Here is a 22077-nt window from a genome sequence, read left to right on the forward strand (position 1 = left end):
AAGGGGAGCGTAATTCCTGAAAACTATGAAGAACGCCGAGCGGAGCGAAACAAACACTCTTTTTTTAATTTCATATTTGGATCCGCCTCTCCTCTGAATCCAACATACCACTACACAAATGATACCATTTTTCCATTTAGAATAATATCTGATTAAAAAACCCCCTCTTTGGTCTCTTCTCCTTTCTATTTCATTTTTTTTCTAAGAAAACAGATTTCCAACACTAAAATAATATACTGACATTAAGATATTTTTATTCTAATCTGATATCAAACCTGTTTCACAATTCTTTCCTTTGTAACCTTGACGACACATACAGCTGTAACCGTTTACTTTATCTTTACATTCAGCGCCGTGCTTGCATGGATTTGGCAGACATTCATTTATATCTGAAATATGTATACACATGTCAAATATTTCAGATAATACAGTTTACAAAAATACAACAAAACTGAAAACTTATTTCGCTATAATCTTTTATAAAAGAAGGAAAATTTCAAATTCTTATATACCTTAATTCGACCTGTTCGTCATTTACTTGACATCCTTGACCGAAAGATCAGTCGGAAAACATAATATCGTACAAGATACTTAAACATTTGAAGTTTCAATAATATATATTTAATAGTCATAATAAAAATTGTGTAATTTTTTTCATTCGCTATAGACGTTTAACTGGTTACTTTTATTGTCAAAAAGGTTCAAAATAAATAATCAAAGATTAAGGAATATATCTTTCTCATGGAAAAATTAGATTCCTTGATCGGATTAAGCAATACTTTAGGTCCTTTGTGGTTTGATTAACTCTTTAACGTTGTTTTTAGGTTCTGATTTATTTTTAATATTGCATTTACTAACACTACTGGCGAGACATTAATTGCTAAAATTAAAAATATGAAAATGCCCTAAACTGATATCTCGAAAAAAGGAAAAACACCATAGATGAACCTTTTTCGCAATGCCTTCTTTTTTAACCAGGTGGACATATACATATGTAGCCATTAATTTTATCTTTACATCTGGCGCCGTTTTTATAAAACGGAAGATGTGGTATGATAGCCAATGAGACAATTCTCCACAAGAGAACAAATGACACAGAAATTAACAACTATAAGTCACCATACGACCTTCAACAATGAGCAAAGCCCATACCGCATTATCAGCTATAAAAGGCATTGAAATGACAAATGTAAAACAATTCAAATTAGAAAAGTAACGGCCTAATTTATGTACAAAATAATGAACGAAAAATAAATATGTAACACAGCAACAAAGGAAAACCACTGAATTACAGGCTCCTGACTTCGGACAGGCAAATGCAGAATGTGGCGAGTAAAACTAGTTACATGGCGCCAAGCCCTCCCCTAACCTGGGACACTGGTGCATTGATGTAGAACACCGTTATCTATATCTGAAATTAAATGAATAGCAAATGAAATAGTTTTCCTCAAGAAATTACTCTCTTTGAAAGTCTGAAAGTCAAAAGTGTTGACTGTAAGTCTATGAAATATGGGTTTTGTTTTCCCCCTTCTTTAGTCTATTCTCGTTTGTATTTCATTATTTTCCTAAGAAAACAGATTTCCAACACTAAAATAATATATTGACATTAAGATATTTTTATTCTAATCTGATGTCATACCTATTTCACAATTCTTTCCTTTGTAACCTTGACGACACGTGCAGCTGTAATCGTTCATTTTATCTTTACATTCAGCGCCGTGCTTGCATGGATTTGGCAGACATTCATTTATATCTGAAATATGTATACACATGTCAAATATTTCAGATAATACAATTTACAAAAATACAATAAATCTGAAAACTTATTTCGTTATATTATCTTATAAACCAAGGCAAATTTCAAATTCTTAAATACCTAAAATCGACCTGTTCGTCATTTACTAAACACAACTTTGACCTAGAGATCAGTCAGAAAACATAATATCGTACAAGATACTTAAACATTTTGGAGTTTTGATAACTTATAATTGATAGTTATAATAAAAATTGTTTTAATTTTTTTTCATTTCCTGTACCAGATTTACCAGTTACTTTTTGTGTCAAAAAGGTTCAAAATAAATATTCATAGATTAAGGAATATATCTTTATCATGCAAAATTGGATTCTTTGATCGTATTAAGCAATACGTTAAGTCCGTTTTAGTTTGATTAGCTCTTCAATGTTGTTTTTAGGTTCTTATTTTTTAAATATTACATTTATTAGCATTACTGAAGAGAAATAATTGTTAAAATTAGAAATATGAAAATGCCTTAAACTCATATCACGGAAAAAGGAAAAACACCATACATGTACATATTTTTCAATGCCTTCTTTTGTAACCAGATGGACATATACACATGTAGCCATTAAATATATCTTTACAAATGGCGCCGTTTTTATCAAAAAGAAGATGTGGTATGATTGCCAATGAGACAACTCTCCACAAGAGACCGAAATAACACAGAAATTAACAAATGTAGGGCACCGTACGGCTTTTAACAATTAGCAAAGTCCATACTGCACAGTCAGTAATAAAAGGCCCCGAAAAGACAAATGTAAAATAATTCATACGAGAAAACTAACGGCCTAATTTATGTACAAAACAATGAACGTAAAACAAATATGTAACACAGCAACAAACGACAACCACTGAATTACATGCTCCTGACTTGGGACAGGCACATACAGAATGTGGCGGGGTTAAACCAGTTAGATAGCACCGAACCCTCCCCTTACCTGGGACAATGGTGTATTGATGTAAAAGACAGTTATATTTATCTAAAATTAAACGAATAGCAAATGAAATAGTTTTCTTCAAGAAATTACTCTCTTTGAAAGTCTGAAAGACAAAAGTGTTGACTGTATGTCTTTGAAATATGGGTTTTTGTTTGTTGCCCTCCTCTTTAGTCTCTTCTCCTTTGTATTTCATTATTTCTCTAAGAAAACAGATTTCCAACACTAAAATAATATAATGACATTAAGATAGTTTTATTCTAATCTGATATCATACCTATTTCACAATTCTTTCCTTTGTAACCTTGACGACACGTGCAGCTGTAATCGTTCACTTTATCTTTACATTCAGCGCCGTGCTTGCATGGATTTGGCAGACATTCATTTATATCTGAAATATGTATACACATGTCAAATATTTCAGATAATACAGTTTATAAAAATACAACAAAGCTGAAAACTTATTTCGTTATATTTTCTTATAAACCAAGGCAAATTTCAAATTCTTAAATACCTAAAATCAACCTGTTCGTCATTTACTAGACATCCTTGACCGAAAGATCAGTCGCAAAACATAATATCGTACAAGATACTTAAACATTTTTGATAGTGTTAATTTTTTTCATTTGCTATAGAAGATTTTTCAGTAACTGTTTGTGTCAAAAAGGTTCAAAATAAATAGTAATAGATTAAGGAATATATCTTTCTCATACAAAAATTGGATTCCTTCATCGGATTTAGCAATACTTTATGTCCTTTTTGGTTTGATTAGCTCTTCAATGTCGTTTTTTGGTACTGATCTTTTTTTATATTGCATTTATAAGCATTACTGAGGAGACATTAGTTTTTAAAATTAGAAATATGATAATTCCTTAAACTGATATCTCGGAAAAAGGAAAAACACCATACAGGTACATATTTTGAAATGCCTTTTTTTGTAACCAGGTGGACATATACACATGTAGCCATCAACTTTATCTTTACATCTAGCGTCGTTCTTATAAGAAAGAGAAGATGTGGCATGACTGCCAATGAGACAACTCTCCACAAGAGACCCAAATGATACAGAAATTAACATCAACAGGTCTCCGTACGGCCTTCAACAATTAGCAAGTCCCATACCGCAAAGTCAGTTATAAAAGGCCCCCAAAAAACAAATGTCAAAACTATTCAAACGAGAAAACAAACGGTCTAATTTATGTACAAAATATTGAACGAAAAACAAATTTGTAACACAGCAACAAACGGCAACCACTGAATTACAGGCTCCTGACTTAGTCAGCCACATACAGAATGGGGTTAAACCAGTTAGATAGCACCAAACCCTCCCCTAACCTGGGACAATGGTGCATTGATGTAGAAGACAGTTATCTTTATCTGAAATTAAACGAATAGCAAATGAAATAGTTTTCCTAGAGAAATTACTCTCTTTGAAAGTCTGAAAGACAAAAGTGTTGACTGTAAGTCTTTGAAATATGGGTTTTGTTGCCCCCTTTGTAGTCTCTTCTCTTTTCTTTTTCATTATTTCTCTAAGAAAACAGATTTCAAACACTAAAATAATATAATGACATTAAGATATTTTTATTCTTATCTGATATCATACCTATTTCACAATTCTTTCCTTTGTAACCTTGACGACACGTGCAGCTGTAACCGTTCACCTTATCTTTACATTCAGCGCCGTGCTTGCATGGATTTGGCAGACATTCATTTATATCTGAAATACGTTTACACATGTCAAATATTTCAGATAATACAGTATACAAAAATACAACAAAGCTTAAACTTATTTCGTTATATTTTCTTATAAACCAAGGCAAATTTCAAATTCTTAAATACCTAAAATCGACCTGTTCGTCATTTACTAGACACCCTGGACCGAAAGATCAGTCGGAAAACATAATATCGTACAAGATACTTAAATTTTTGGAGTTTCAATAATATATAATTGATAGTTAAAATAACAATTGTTTTAATTTTTTTCATTTGCCATACAAGATTTTCCAGTTACTTTTTGTCAATAAGGTTAAAAATAAATAATCATAGATTAAGGATTATATCTTTCTCATACAAAAATAAGATTTCCTGATCGGATTTAGTAATACTTTAGGTCCTTTTAGGTTTGATTAGCTCTTCAACGTCGTTTTCAGGTTCTAATTTTTTTTAATATTCCATTTACTAGCATTACTGAAGAGACATTAGTTGTTAAAAATATAAATATGAAAATGCCCTGAATTGATATCTCGGAAAAAGGAAAAACACCATACATGTTCATATTTGGAATGCCTTTTGTAACCAGGTGGACATATACACATGTAGCCATTAATTTTATCTTTACATCTCGCGCCGTTTTTATAAAAAAGAAGATGTGGTATGATTGCCAATGAAACAACTCTCCATAAGAGACCAACATGACACAGAAATTAGCCACTATAGGTCACCGTACGGCCTTCAACAATGAGCAAAATTCATACTGCATAGTCAGCTATAAAATGCCCAGAAAAGACTAATGTAAAATAATTCAAACAAGAAAACTAACGGCCTAATTTATGAACAAAATATTGAACGAAAAATAAATTTGTTACACATTAACACACGACAACCACTGATTTACAGGCTTTGACTTGGGACAGGCACATACAGAACGTGGCGGGGTTAAACAAGTTAGATTGCGCCAAACCCTCCTCTAACGAGACATTAATTGTTAAAACCAGAAATATGAAAATGCTCTAAACTGATATCACGGGAAAAAGGAAAAACACCATACATGTACATATTATGCAATGCCTTCTTTTGTAACCAGGTGGACATATACACATGTAGCCATTAACTTTATCTTTATATGTGGCGCCGTTTTTATCAAAAAAAAGATGTGGTATGATTGCCAATGAGACAACTCTCCACAAGAGACCGAAAGGACACAGAATTAGCAACTATACCGTACGGCCTTCAACAATGAACAAAGTCCATACTGCATAGTCAGCTAGAAAAGACGCCGAAAAGACAAATGTCAAATAATTCAAACGAGAAAACTAACGGACTAATTTATGTACAAAATATTCAACGAAAAACAAATTTGTAACACAGCAACAAACGGCAACCACTGAATTACAGGCTCCTGACTTGGGACAGGCACATACAGAATTTGGCAGGGTTAAACTAGTTAGATGGCGCCAAACCCTCCACTAACCTGGGATAAAGGTGCATTGATGTAGAAGACATATATCTTTATTTGAAATTAAACGAATATCAAATGCAATAGTTTTCCTCAAGAAATTACTCTCTTTGAAAGTCTGAAAGACAAAAGTGTTGACTGTATGTCTTTAAAACATGGGTTTTCGTTTGTTGCCCACTCCCCCCTCTTTACTCTCTTTTCCTTTGTATTTCATTATTTTTCTAAGAAAAACGATTTCAAACACTAAAATAATATACTGACATTAAGATATCTTTATTCTTATCTGATATCATACCTATTTCACAATTCTTTCCTTTGTAGCCTTGACGACAAGTGCAGCTGTAACCGTTCACTTTATCTTTACATTCAGCGCCGTGCTTGCATGGATCTGGCAGACATTCATTTATATCTGAAATAGGTATACACATGTCAAATATTTCAGATAATGCAGTTTACGAAAATACAACAAAGCTGAAAACTTATTTTGTTATATCTTTTTATAAACAAAGGAAAATGTCAAATTTTTAGATACCTAACACCAACCTGTTCGTCATTTACTAGACATCCTCGACAAAAGATCAGTCGAAAAACATAATATCGTACATGATACTAAAATATTTTGGAGTTTCAATAATATGTAATTGATAGTCATTATAAAAATTGTTTTAACTTTTTTCATTTGCCAAAGAAGATTTTCCAGTTACTTTTTGTGTCAGAAAGGTTCAAAATAAATAATCATAGATTAAGGAATATATCTTTCTCATACAAAAATTAGATTCCTTGATCGGATTTAGCAATACTTTAGGTCCATTTTTGTTTGATTAGCTCTTCAGCGTTGTTTTTAGGTTCTGATGTTTTTTTAATATTGCATTTACTAGCATTACTGAGGAGACATTTGTTTTTTAAAAATTAGAAATATGATAATGCCCTCAACTGATATCTTGGAAAAAGAAAACTCACCATACATGTACATATTTTGCAATGCCTTCTTTTGTAACCAGGTGGACATATACACATGTAGCCATTAAATTTATCTTTACATCTGGCGCCATTCAAATAAACAAGAAGAGATGGTATGATTGCAAATGAGACAACTCTCCACAAGAGACCGAAATGACACAGAAATTATCAACTGTAGGTCACCGTACGGCCTTCAATGAGCAAAGTCCATACTACAAAGTCAGTAATAAAAGACCCCGAAAAGACAGATGTAAAATAATTCAAACGAGAAAATAACGGCCTAACTTATGTACAAAATATTGAACGAAAAACAAATTTGTAACACACCAACAAACGGCAACCATTGAATTACAGGCTCCTGCCTTGGGACAGGCATATTTAGAATGTGGCGGGGTTAAACTAGTTAGATGGCGCCAAATCCTCCCCTTACCTGAGACACTGGTGCATTGATGTAGAAAACAGATATCTTCATTTGAAATGAACGAATAGAAAATGCAATAGTTTTCCTTAAGAAATTACTCTCTTTGAAAGTCTGAAAGAAAAAAAGTGTTGACTGTATGTCTTTGAAATATGGTTTTTGTTTTACCCCCTCTTTAGTCTTTCTTCTTTGTATTTCATTATTTTTCTAAGAAATCAGATTTCAAACACTAAAATAATATATTGAAATTAAGATATTTTTATTCTAAAATGATATCATACCTATTTCACAATTCTTTCCTTTGTAACCTTGACGACACGTGCAGCTGTAATCGTTCACTTTATCTTTACATTCAGCGCCGTGCTTGCATGGATTTGACAGACATTCATTTATATCTGAAATATGCAAACACATGTCAAATATTTCAGATAATACAGTTTACAAAATTACAACAAGGCTGAAAACTTATTTCGTTATATTATCTTATAAACCAAGGCAAATTTCAAATTCTTATATACCTTAAGCCGACCTGTTCGTCATTTACTAGACATCCTTGACCGAAAGATCAGTCGGAAAACATACTATCGTACAAGATCTAAAACATTTTGAAATTTCAATAATATATAATTGATAGTCATGATAAAAATTGTGTTAATTTTTTTCATTCGCTGTAGAAGCTTAACTAGTTACTTTTTGTGTCAAAACGGTTCAAAATAAACAATCATAGATTAAGGAATATATCTTTCTCATGGAAAAATTAGATTCCTTGGTTGGATTTAGCAATATTATAGGTCTTTTTTGGTTTGATTAGCTCTTTAACGTTGTTTTTAGGTTCTATTTTTTTTTTAATATTGCATTTACTAGCACTACTGAGGAGACATTAATTGCTAAAATTAGAAATATGAAATGCCCTAAACTGATATCTCGGAAAAAAGAAAAACACCATACATGTATCTATTTCGCAATGCCTTCCTTTGTAATCAGGTGGACATATACATATGTAGCCATTAATTTTATCTTTACATCTGGCGCCGTTTTTATAAAAAAAGAAGATGCGGTATGATTGCCGCTGAGACAACTCTCCACAAGAGAACAAATGACACAGAAATTATCAACTATAGATCACCATACGGCCTTCAACAATAAGCAAAGCCCATACCGCATAGTCAGCTACAAAAGGCCTCGAAATGACAAATGTAAAACAAATTCAAATTAGAAAAGTAACGGCCTAATTAATGTACAAAATAATGAACGAAAAATAAGTATGTAACACAGCAACAAACGAAAACCACTGAATTACAGGCTCCTGACTTGGGACAGGCACATACAGAATGTGGCGAGTTAAACTAGTAATATGGCGCCAAGCCCTCCACTAACCTGGGACAGTGGTGCATTGATGTGGAACACTATATCTATGTTTGAAATTAAACGAATAGCAAATGAAATAGTTTTCCTCAGGAAATTACTCTCTTTGAAAGTCTGATTGTCAAAAGTGTTGACTGTATGTCTTTGAAATATGGGTTTTGTCCCCCCCCCCCCTCTTTAGTCTCTTCTCCTTTGTATTTCATTATTTTTCTAAGAAAACAGATTTCCAACACTAAAATAATATATTGACATTAAGATATTTTTATTCTAATCTGATGTCATACCTATTCCACAGTTCTTTCCTTTGTAACCTTGACGACACGTGCAGCTGTAACCGTTCACTTTATCTTTACATTCAGCGCCGTGCTTGCATGGATTTGGTAGACATTCGTTTATATCTGAAATATGTATACACATGTCAAATATTTCAGATAATACAGTTTACAAAAATACAACAAAGCTGAAAACTTATTTCGGTATATATTTTTTTACAAATCAAGGCAAATTTCAAATTCTTAAATATCTAAATTCGACCTGTTCGTCATTTACTAGACATCCTTGACCATAACATCAGTCCAAAAACATAATATCGTACAAGATACTAAAACATTTTGGAGTTTCAATAATATATAATTGATAGTCATAATAAAAAAATGTTTTAATTTTTTTCATTTCCTATAGCAGATTTTCCAGTTACTTTTTGTGTCAAAAAAAATTCAAAATAAATAAACATAGATTAAGGAATATATCTTTATCATGCAAAAATTGGATTCCTTGATCGGATTGAGCAATATTTTAGGTCCTTTTTGGTTTGATTAGCTCTTCAACGTTGTTTTTAGGTTCCGATTTTTTTTAAATATTTCGCTTACTAGCATTACTGAAGATACATTAATTGTTAAAACTAGATGTATGAAAATTTCCTAAACTGTTATCACGGGAAAAAGAAAAAAACACCATACATGTACATATTTTGCAATGCCTTCTTTTGTAACCAGGAGGACATATACACATGTAGCCATTACATTTATCTTTATATCTGGCGCCGTTTGAATGAAAAAGAAGATATGGTACGATTGCCAATGAGCCAAATCTCCACAAGAGACCAAAATGACACAGAAAGTAGCAACTGCAGGTCACCGTACGGCCTTCAACAATGAGCAAAGTCCATACTGCATAGTAAATAATAAACGGCCCCGAAAATACAAATGTAAAATAATTCAAACGAGAAAACTAACGGCCTTATTTATGTACAAAATATTGAACGAAAAACAAATTTGTAACAAAGCAACAAACGGCAACCACTGAAATACAGGCTCCTGTCTTGGAACAGGCACATACAAAATGTGGCGGGGGTTAAACTAGTAAGATGGCGCCAAACCCTCCCCTTACCTGGGACACTAGTGCATTAATGTAAAAGACATATATCTTTATTTGAAATTAAATGAATAGCAAATGCAATAGTTTTCCTCAAGAAATTACTCTCTTTGAAAGTCTGAAAGAAAAAAGTGTTTAATGTATGTCTTTGAAATATGGGTTTCGTTCCCCCTTTTTAGTCTCTCCTTTGTATTTTATTAATTTTCTAAGCAAACAGATTTCCAACACTAAAATAATATTATGACATTAAAATATTTTTATTCTAATCTGATATCATACCTATTTCACAGTTATTTCCTTTGTAACCTTGACGACACATGCAGCTGTAACGGTTCACTTGATTTATACATTCAGCGCCGTGCTTGCATGGATTTGGCAGACATTCATTTATATCTGAAATATGTATAAAAATGTCTAATATTTCAAAAAATACAGTTTACGAAAATGCAACAAAGCTGAAAACTTATTTCGTAATATCATCTTATAAACCAAGGCAAATTTCAAATTCTTAAATACCTAAATGGGCCTGTTCGTCATTTACTAGACATCCTTGACCGAAAGATCAGTCGCAAAACATAATATCGTACAAGATACTTAAACATTTTGGAGATTCAATAATATATAATTGATAGTCATTAAAGAATTGTTCTAATTTTTTTCATTTGCTATACAAGATTTTCCAGTTACTTTTCGTCAAAAAGGTTCAAAATAAATAATCATAGATTAAGAAATATGTCTTTCTCATACAAATATTCGCTTTCCTGATCGGATTTAGCAATACTTTAGGTCTTATTAAATCTCCAAAATGTTTAAGTATCTTGTACGATATTATGTTTTGCGACTGATCTTGGTTTGTGGCGGAGTTAAACTAGTTAGATGGCGCCAAACCCTCCCCTAACCTGGGACACTGGTTCATTGATGTAAAAGACAGATATCTTTATTTGAAATTAAACAAATAGCAAATGAAATAGTTTTCCTAGAGAAATTACTCTCTTTGAAAGTCTTAAAGACAAAAGTGTTGACTGTATGTCTTTGTAATATGGGTTTTCGTTTGTTGTCCCCCTCTTCAGTCTCTTCTCCATTGTATTTCATTATTTTTCTAAGAAAACAGATTTCAAACACTAAAATAAAATAATGGCATTAAGATATTGTTATTCTAATCTGATATCATACCTATTTCACAATTCTTTCCTTTGTAACCTTGACGACACGTGCAACTGTAACCGTTCACTTTATCTTTACATTCAGCGCCGTGCTTGCATGGATTTGGCAGACATTCATTTATATCTGAAATATGTATACACATGTCTAATATTTCAGAAAATACAGTTTACAAAAATACAACAAAGCTGAAAACTTATTTCGTAATATCATCTTATAAACCAAGGCAAATTTCAAATTCTTAAATACCTAAAATCGACCTGTTCGTCATTTACTAGACATCCTTGACCGAAAGATCAGTCGCAAAACATAATATCGTACAAGATACTTAAACATTTTGGAGATTCAATAATATATAATTGATAGTCATAATAAGAATTGTTCTAATTTTTTTCATTTGCTATACAAGATTTTCCAGTTACTTTTCGTCAAAAAGGTTCAAAATAAATAATCATAGATTAAGAAATATGTCTTTCTCATACAAATATTCGCTTTCCTGATCAGATTTAGCAATACTTTAGGACTTATTGAATCTCCAAAATGTTTAAGTATCTTGTACGATATTATGTTTTGCGACTGATCTTGGTTTGTGGCGGAGTTAAACTAGTTAGATGGCGCCAAACCCTCCCCTAACCTGGGACACTGGTTCATTGATGTAAAAGACAGATATCTTTATTTGAAATTAAACAAATAGCAAATGAAATAGTTTTCCTAGAGAAATTACTATCTTTGAAAGTCTTAAAGACAAAAGTGTTGACTGTATGTCTTTGTAATATGGGTTTTCGTTTGTTGTCCCCCTCTTTAGTCTCTTCTCCATTGTATTTCATTATTTTTCTAAGAAAACAGATTTCAAACACTAAAATAAAATATTGACATTATTATGTTTATTCTAATCTGATATCATACCTATTTCACAATTCTTTCCTTTGTAACCTTGACGACACGTGCAACTGTAACCGTTCACTTTATCTTTACATTCAGCGCCGTGCTTGCATGGATTTGGCAGACATTCATTTATATCTGAAATATGTATACACATGTCTAATATTTCAGAAAATACAGTTTACAAAAATACAACAAAGCTGAAAACTTATTTCGTAATATCATCTTATAAACCAAGGCAAATTTTAAATTCTGAAATACCTAAAATCGACCTGTTCGTCATTTACTAGACATCCTTCACCGAAAGATCAGTCGCAAAACATAATATCGTACAAGATACTTAAACATTTTGGAGATTCAATAATATATAATTGATAGTCATAATAAGAATTGTTCTAATTTTTTTCATTTGCTATACAAGATTTTCCAGTTACTTTTCGTCAAAAAGATTCAAAATAAATAATCATAGATTAAGAAATATGTCTTCCTCATACAAATATTCGCTTTCTTGATCAGATTTAGCAATACTTTAGGTCTTATTGAATCTCCAAAATGTTTAAGTATCTTGTACGATATTATGTTTTGCGACTGATCTTGGTTTGTGGCGGAGTTAAACTAGATAAATGGCACCAAACCCTCCCCTAGCCTGGGACACTGGTTCATTGATGTAAAAGACAGATATCTTTATTTGAAATTAAACAAATAGCAAATGAAACAGTTTTCCTAGAGAAATTTTTTGTTGTCCCCCTCTTTAGTCTCTTCTCCATTGTATTTCATTATTTTTTCTAAGAAAACAGATTTCAAACACTAAAATAAAATAATGGCATTAAGATATTGTTATTCTAATCTGATATCATACCTATTTCACAATTCTTTCCTTTGTAACCTTGACGACACGTGCAACTGTAACCGTTCACTTTATCTTTACATTCAGCGCCGTGCTTGCATGGATTTGGCAGACATTCATTTATATCTGAAATATGTATACACATGTCTAATATTTCAGAAAATACAGTTTACAAAAATACAACAAAGCTGAAAACTTATTTCGTAATATCATCTTATAAACCAAGGCAAATTTCAAATTCTTAAATACCTAAAATCGACCTGTTCGTCATTTACTAGACATCCTTCACCGAAAGATCAGTCGCAAAACATAATATCGTACAAGATACTTAAACATTTTGGAGATTCAATAATATATAATTGATAGTCATAATAAGAATTGTTCTAATTTTTTTCATTTGCTTTACAAGATTTTCCAGTTACTTTACGTCAAAAAGGTTCAAAATAAATAATCATAGATTAAGAAATATGTCTTTCTCATACAAATATTCGCTTTCCTGATCAGATTTAGCAATACTTTAGGTCTTATTGAATCTCCAAAATGTTTAAGTATCTTGTACGATATTATGTTTTGCGACTGATCTTGGTTTGTGGCGGAGTTAAACTAGTTAGATGGCGCCAAACCCTCCCCTAACCTGGGAAACTGGTTCATTGATGTAATAGACAGATATCTCTATTTGAAATTAAACGAATAGCAAGTGAAATAGTTTTCTTAGAGAAATTACTCTCTTTTCATAGACAAAAGTGTTGACTGTATGTCTTTGTAATATGGGTTTTCGTTTGTTGTCCCCCTCTTTAGTCTCTTCTCCATTGTATTTCATTATTTTTCTAAGAAAACAGATTTCAAACACTAAAATAAAATAATGGCATTAAGATATTGTTATTCTAATCTGATATCATACCTATTTCACAATTCTTTCCTTTGTAACCTTGACGACACGTGCAACTGTAACCGTTCACTTTATCTTTACATTCAGCGCCGTGCTTGCATGGCTTTGGCAGACATTCATTTATATCTGAAATATGTATACACATGTCAAATATTTCAGAAAATACAGTTTACAAAAATACAACAAAGCTGAAAACTTATTTCGTAATATCATCTTATAAACCAAGGCAAATTTCAAATTCTTAAATACCTAAAATTGACCTGTTCGTCATTTACTAGACATCCTTCACCGAAAGATCAGTCGCAAAACATAATATCGTACAAGATACTTAAACATTTTGGAGATTCAATAATATATAATTGATAGTCATAATAAGAATTGTTCTAATTTTTTTCATTTGCTATACAAGATTTTCCAGTTACTTTTCGTCAAAAAGGTTCAAAATAAATAATCATGGATTAAGAAATATGTCTTTCTCATACAAATATTCGCTTTCCTGATCAGATTTAGCAATACTTTAGGTCTTATTGAATCTCCAAAATGTTTAAGTATCTTGTACGATATTATGTTTTGCGACTGATCTTAGTTTGTGGCGGAGTTAAACTAGATAAATGGCACCAAACCCTCCCCTAGCCTGGGACACTGGTTCATTGATGTAAAAGACAGATATCTTTATTTGAAATTAAACAAATAGCAAATGAAACAGTTTTCCTAGAGAAATTTTTTGTTGTCCCCCTCTTTAGTCTCTTCTCCATTGTATTTCATTATTTTTTCTAAGAAAACAGATTTCAAACACTAAAATAAAATAATGGCATTAAGATATTGTTATTCTAATCTGATATCATACCTATTTCACAATTCTTTCCTTTGTAACCTTGACGACACGTGCAACTGTAACCGTTCACTTTATCTTTACATTCAGCGCCGTGCTTGCATGGATTTGGCAGACATTCATTTATATCTGAAATATGTATACACATGTCTAATATTTCAGAAAATACAGTTTACAAAAATACAACAAAGCTGAAAACTTATTTCGTAATATCATCTTATAAACCAAGGCAAATTTCAAATTCTTAAATACCTAAAATCGACCTGTTCGTCATTTACTAGACATCCTTCACCGAAAGATCAGTCGCAAAACATAATATCGTACAAGATACTTAAACATTTTGGAGATTCAATAATATATAATTGATAGTCATAATAAGAATTGTTCTAATTTTTTTCATTTGCTATACAAGATTTTCCAGTTACTTTACGTCAAAAAGGTTCAAAATAAATAATCATAGATTAAGAAATATGTCTTTCTCATACAAATATTCGCTTTCCTGATCAGATTTAGCAATACTTTAGGTCTTATTGAATCTCCAAAATGTTTAAGTATCTTGTACGATATTATGTTTTGCGACTGATCTTGGTTTGTGGCGGAGTTAAACTAGTTAGATGGCGCCAAACCCTCCCCTAACCTGGGAAACTGGTTCATTGATGTAATAGACAGATATCTCTATTTGAAATTAAACGAATAGCAAATGAAATAGTTTTCTTAGAGAAATTACTCTCTTTTCATAGACAAAAGTGTTGACTGTATGTCTTTGTAATATGGGTTTTCGTTTGTTGTCCCCCTCTTTAGTCTCTTCTCCATTGTATTTCATTATTTTTCTAAGAAAACAGATTTCAAACACTAAGATAAAATAATGACATTAAGATATGTTTATTCTAATCTGATATCATACCTATTTCACAATTCTTTCCTTTGTAACCTTGACGACACGTGCAACTGTAACCGTTCACTTTATCTTTACATTCAGCGCCGTGCTTGCATGGATTTGGCAGACATTCATTTATATCTGAAATATGTATACACATGTCTAATATTTCAGAAAATACAGTTTACAAAAATACAACAAAGCTGAAAACTTATTTCGTATTATCATCTTATAAACCAAGGCAAATTTCAAATTCTTAAATACCTAAAATCGACCTGTTCGTCATTTACTAGACATCCTTGACCGAAAGATCAGTCGCAAAACATAATATCGTACAAGATACTTAAACATTTTGGAGATTCAATAATATATAATTGATAGTCAGAATAAGAATTGTTCTAATTTTTTTCATTTGCTATACAAGATTTTCCAGTTACTTTTCGTCAAAAAGGTTCAAAATAAATAATCATAGATTAAGAAATATGTCTTTCTCATACAAATATTCGCTTTCCTGATCGGATTTAGCAATACTTTAGGTCTTATTGAATCTCCAAAATGTTTAAGTATCTTGTACGATATTATGTTTTGCGACTGATCTTGGTTTGTGGCGGAGTTAAACTAGTTAGATGGCGCCAAATCCTCCCCTAACCTGGGACACTGGTTCATTGATGTAAAAGACAGATATCGTTATTTGAAATTAAACAAATAGCAAATGAAATAGTTTTCCTAGAGAAATTACTATCTTTGAAAGTCTTAAAGACAAAAGTGTTGACTGTATGTCTTTGTAATATGGGTTTTCGTTTGTTGTCCCCCTCTTTAGTCTCTTCTCCATTGTATTACATTATTTTTCTAAGAAAACAGAAATCAAACACTAAAATAAAATAATGGCATTAAGATATTGTTATTCTAATCTGATATCATACCTATTTCACAATTCTTTCCTTTGTAACCTTGACGACACGTGCAACTGTAACCGTTCACTTTATCTTTACATTCAGCGCCGTGCTTGCATGGATTTGGCAGACATTCATTTATATCTGAAATATGTATACACATGTCTAATATTTCAGAAAATACAGTTTACAAAAATACAACAAAGCTGAAAACTTATTTCGTAATATCATCTTATAAACCAAGGCAAATTTCAAATTCTTAAATACCTAAAATCGACCTGTTCGTCATTTACTAGACATCCTTCACCGAAAGATCAGTCGCAAAACATAATATCGTACAAGATACTTAAACATTTTGGAGATTCAATAATATATAATTGATAGTCATAATAAGAATTGTTCTAATTTTTTTCATTTGCTATACAAGATTTTCCAGTTACTTTTCGTCAAAAAGGTTCAAAATAAATAATCATAGATTAAGAAATATGTCTTTCTCATACAAATATTCGCTTTCCTGATCAGATTTAGCAATACTTTAGGTCATATTGAATCTCCAAAATGTTTAAGTATCTTGTACGATATTATGTTTTGCGACTGATCTTGGTTTGTGGCGGAGTTAAACTAGTTAGATGGCGCCAAACCCTCCCCTAGCCTGGGACACTGGTTCATTGAGTTAAAAGACAGATATCTTTATTTGAAATTAAACAAATAGCAAATGAAATAGTTTTCCTAGAGAAATTACTATCTTTAAAAGTCTTAAAGACAAAAGTGTTGACTGTATGTCTTTGTAATATGGGTTTTCGTTTGTTGTCCCCCTCTTTAGTCTCTTCTCCGTTGTATTTCATTATTTTTCTAAGAAAACAGATTTCAAACACTAAAATAAAATAATGGCATTAAGATATGTTTATTCTAATCTGATATCATACCTATTTCACAATTCTTTCCTTTGTAACCTTGACGACACGTGCAACTGTAACCGTTCACTTTATCTTTACATTCAGCGCCGTGCTTGCATGGATTTGGCAGACATTCATTTATATCTGAAATATGTATAAACATGTCTAATATTTCAGAAAATACAGTTTACAAAAATACAACAAAGCTGAAAACTTATTTCGTAATATCATCTTATAAACCAAGGCAAATTTCAAATTCTTAAATACCTAAAATCGACCTGTTCGTCATTTACTAGACATCCTTCACCGAAAGATCAGTCGCAAAACATAATATCGTACAAGATACTTAAACATTTTGGAGATTCAATAATATATAATTGATAGTCATAATAAGAATTGTTCTAATATTTTTCATTTGCTATACAAGATTTTCCAGTTACTTTTCGTCAAAAAGGTTCAACATAAATAATCATAGATTAAGAAATATGTCTTTCTCATACAAATATTCGCTTTCCTGATCAGATTTAGCAATACTTTAGGTCTTATTGAATCTCCAAAATGTTTAAGTATCTTGTACGGTATTATGTTTTGCGACTGATCTTGGTTTGTGGCGGAGTTAAACTAGTTAGATGGCGCCAAACCCTCCCCTAACCTGGGACACTGGTTCATTGATGTAGAAGACAGATATATTTATTTGAAATTAAACAAATAGCAAATGAAATAGTTTTCCTAGAGAAATTACTCTCTTTGAAAGTCTTAAAGACAAAAGTGTTGACTGTATGTCTTTGTAATATGGGTTTTCGTTTGTTGTCCCCCTCTTTTGTCTCTTCTCCATTGTATTTCATTATTTTTCTAAGAAAACAGATTTCAAACACTAAAATAAAATAATGACATTAAGATATGTTTATTCTAATCTGATATCATACCTATTTCACAATTATTTCCTTTGTAACCTTGACGACACGTGCAACTGTAACCGTTCACTTTATCTTTACATTCAGCGCCGTGCTTGCATGGATTTGGCAGACATTCATTTATATCTGAAATATGTATACACATGTCTAATATTTCAGAAAATACAGTTTACAAAAATACAACAAAGCTGAAAACCTATTTCTTAAAATCATCTTATAAACCAAGGCAATTTTCAAATTCTTAAATACCTAAAATCGACCTGTTCGTCATTTACTAGACATCCTTGACCGAAAGATCAGTCGCAAAACATAATATCGTACAAGATACTTAAACATTTTGGAGATTCAATAATATATAATTGATAGTCATAATAAGAATTGTTCTAATATTTTTCATTTGCTATACAAGATTTTCCAGTTACTTTTCGTCAAAAAGGTTCAAAATAAATAATCATAGATTAAGAAATATGTCTTTCTCATACAAATATTCGCTTTCCTGATCAGATTTAGCAATACTTTAGGTCTTATTGAATCTCCAAAATGTTTAAGTATCTTGTACGGTATTATGTTTTGCGACTGATCTTGGTTTGTGGCGGAGTTAAACTAGTTAGATGGCGCCAAACCCTCCCCTAACCTGGGACACTGGTTCATTGATGTAGAAGACAGATATCTTTATTTGAAATTAAACAAATAGCAAATGAAATAGTTTTCCTAGAGAAATTACTCTCTTTGAAAGTCTTAAAGACAAAAGTGTTGACTGTATGTCTTTGTAATATGGGTTTTCGTTTGTTGTCCCCCTCTTTAGTCTCTTCTCCATTGTAGTTCATTATTTTTCTAAGAAAACAGATTTCAAACACTAAGATAAAATAATGACATTAAGATATGTTTATTCTAATCTGATATCATACCTATTTCACAATTCTTTCCTTTGTAACCTTGACGACACGTGCAACTGTAACCGTTCACTTTATCTTTACATTCAGCGCCGTGCTTGCATGGATTTGGCAGACATTCATTTATATCTGAAATATGTATACACATGTCTAATATTTCAGAAAATACAGTTTACAAAAATACAACAAAGCTGAAAACTTATTTCGTATTATCATCTTATAAACCAAGGCAAATTTCAAATTCTTAAATACCTAAAATCGACCTGTTCGTCATTTACTAGACATCCTTGACCGAAAGATCAGTCGCAAAACATAATATCGTACAAGATACTTAAACATTTTGGAGATTCAATAATATATAATTGATAGTCATAATAAGAATTGTTCTAATATTTTTCATTTGCTATACAAGATTTTCCAGTTACTTTTCGTCAAAAAGGTTCAAAATAAATAATCATAGATTAAGAAATATGTCTTTCTCATACAAATATTCGCTTTCCTGATCGGATTTAGCAATACTTTAGGTCTTATTGAATCTCCAAAATGTTTAAGTATCTTGTACGATATTATGTTTTGCGACTGATCTTGGTTTGTGGCGGAGTTAAACTAGTTAGATGGCGCCAAATCCTCCCCTAACCTGGGACACTGGTTCATTGATGTAAAAGACAGATATCGTTATTTGAAATTAAACAAATAGCAAATGAAATAGTTTTCCTAGAGAAATTACTATCTTTGAAAGTCTTAAAGACAAAAGTGTTGACTGTATGTCTTTGTAATATGGGTTTTCGTTTGTTGTCCCCCTCTTTAGTCTCTTCTTCATTGTATTTCATTATTTTTCTAAGAAAACAGATTTCAAACACTAAGATAAAATAATGACATTAAGATATGTTTATTCTAATCTGATATCATACCTATTTCACAATTCTTTCCTTTGTAACCTTGACGACACGTGCAACTGTAACCGTTCACTTTATCTTTACATTCAGCGCCGTGCTTGCATGGATTTGGCAGACATTCATTTATATCTGAAATATGTATACACATGTCTAATATTTCAGAAAATACAGTTTACAAAAATACAACAAAGCTGAAAACTTATTTCGTATTATCATCTTATAAACCAAGGCAAATTTCAAATTCTTAAATACCTAAAATCGACCTGTTCGTCATTTACTAGACATCCTTGACCGAAAGATCAGTCGCAAAACATAATATCGTACAAGATACTTAAACATTTTGGAGATTCAATAATATATAATTGATAGTCAGAATAAGAATTGTTTTAATTTTTTTCATTTGCTATACAAGATTTTCCAGTTACTTTTCGTCAAAAAGGTTCAAAATAAATAATCATAGATTAAGAAATATGTCTTTCTCATACAAATATTCGCTTTCCTGATCGGATTTAGCAATACTTTAGGTCTTATTGAATCTCCAAAATGTTTAAGTATCTTGTACGATATTATGTTTTGCGACTGATCTTGGTTTGTGGCGGAGTTAAACTAGTTAGATGGCGCCAAATCCTCCCCTAACCTGGGACACTGGTTCATTGATGTAAAAGACAGATATCGTTATTTGAAATTAAACAAATAGCAAATGAAATAGTTTTCCTAGAGAAATTACTATCTTTGAAAGTCTTAAAGACAAAAGTGTTGACTGTATGTCTTTGTAATATGGGTTTTCGTTTGTTGTCCCCCTCTTTAGTCTCTTCTCCATTGTATTACATTATTTTTCTAAGAAAACAGATTTCAAACACTAAAATAAAATAATGGCATTAAGATATTGTTATTCTAATCTGATATCATACCTATTTCACAATTCTTTCCTTTGTAACCTTGACGACACGTGCAACTGTAACCGTTCACTTTATCTTTACATTCAGCGCCGTGCTTGCATGGATTTGGCAGACATTCATTTATATCTGAAATATGTATACACATGTCTAATATTTCAGAAAATACAGTTTACAGAAATACAACAAAGCTGAAAACTTATTTCGTAATATCATCTTATAAACCAAGGCAAATTTCAAATTCTTAAATACCTAAAATTGACCTGTTCGTCATTTACTAGACATCCTAGACCGAAAGATCAGTCGCAAAACATAATATCGTACAAGATACTTAAACATTTTGGAGATTCAATAATATATAATTGATAGTCATAATAAGAATTGTTCTAATTTTTTTCATTTGCTATACAAGATTTTCCAGTTACTTTTCGTCAAAAAGGTTCAAAATAAATAATCATAGATTAAGAAATATGTCTTTCTCATACAAATATTCGCTTTCCTGATCAGATTTAGCAATACTTTAGGTCATATTGAATCTCCAAAATGTTTAAGTATCTTGTACGATATTATGTTTTGCGACTGATCTTGGTTTGTGGCGGAGTTAAACTAGTTAGATGGCGCCAAACCCTCCCCTAGCCTGGGACACTGGTTCATTGAGTTAAAAGACAGATATCTTTATTTGAAATTAAACAAATAGCAAATGAAATAGTTTTCCTAGAGAAATTACTATCTTTTAAAGTCTTAAAGACAAAAGTGTTGACTGTATGTCTTTGTAATATGGGTTTTCGTTTGTTGCCCCCCTCTTTAGTCTCTTCTCCGTTGTATTTCATTATTTTTCTAAGAAAACAGATTTCAAACACTAAAATAAAATAATGACATTAAGATATGTTTATTCTAATCTGATATCATACCTATTTCACAATTCTTTCCTTTGTAACCTTGACGACACGTGCAACTGTAACCGTTCACTTTATCTTTACATTCAGCGCCGTGCTTGCATGGATTTGGCAGACATTCATTTATATCTGAAATATGTATACACATGTCTAATATTTCAGAAAATACAGTTTACAAAAATACAACAAAGCTGAAAACTTATTTCGTAATATCATCTTATAAACCAAGGCAAATTTAAAATTCTTAAATACCTAAAATCGACCTGTTCGTCATTTACTA

General features: G+C 31.4%; 1 protein-coding gene across 1 annotated transcript in view; it reads right to left on the reverse strand.

Moving 5' to 3' along the window:
• Window positions 1–22077, reverse strand: part of LOC127726636 (zonadhesin-like) — a 150983-nt gene that overhangs the window by 27036 nt on the left and 101870 nt on the right. Inside the window, exons 39-42 of the mRNA XM_052234057.1 lie at window positions 18229–18342; window positions 13817–13930; window positions 8936–9049; window positions 7568–7681 (exon numbers count right to left, since the gene is read on the reverse strand). Of these exons, the coding sequence (XP_052090017.1) occupies window positions 7568–7681; window positions 8936–9049; window positions 13817–13930; window positions 18229–18342 (456 nt within the window). The remainder of the gene's footprint in view (window positions 1–7567; window positions 7682–8935; window positions 9050–13816; window positions 13931–18228; window positions 18343–22077) is intronic.

This window comes from Mytilus californianus, unplaced genomic scaffold (genome assembly GCF_021869535.1).
Source record: "Mytilus californianus isolate M0D057914Y unplaced genomic scaffold, xbMytCali1.0.p SCAF_18, whole genome shotgun sequence".
Taxonomy (NCBI): Eukaryota; Metazoa; Mollusca; class Bivalvia; order Mytilida; family Mytilidae; genus Mytilus; species Mytilus californianus.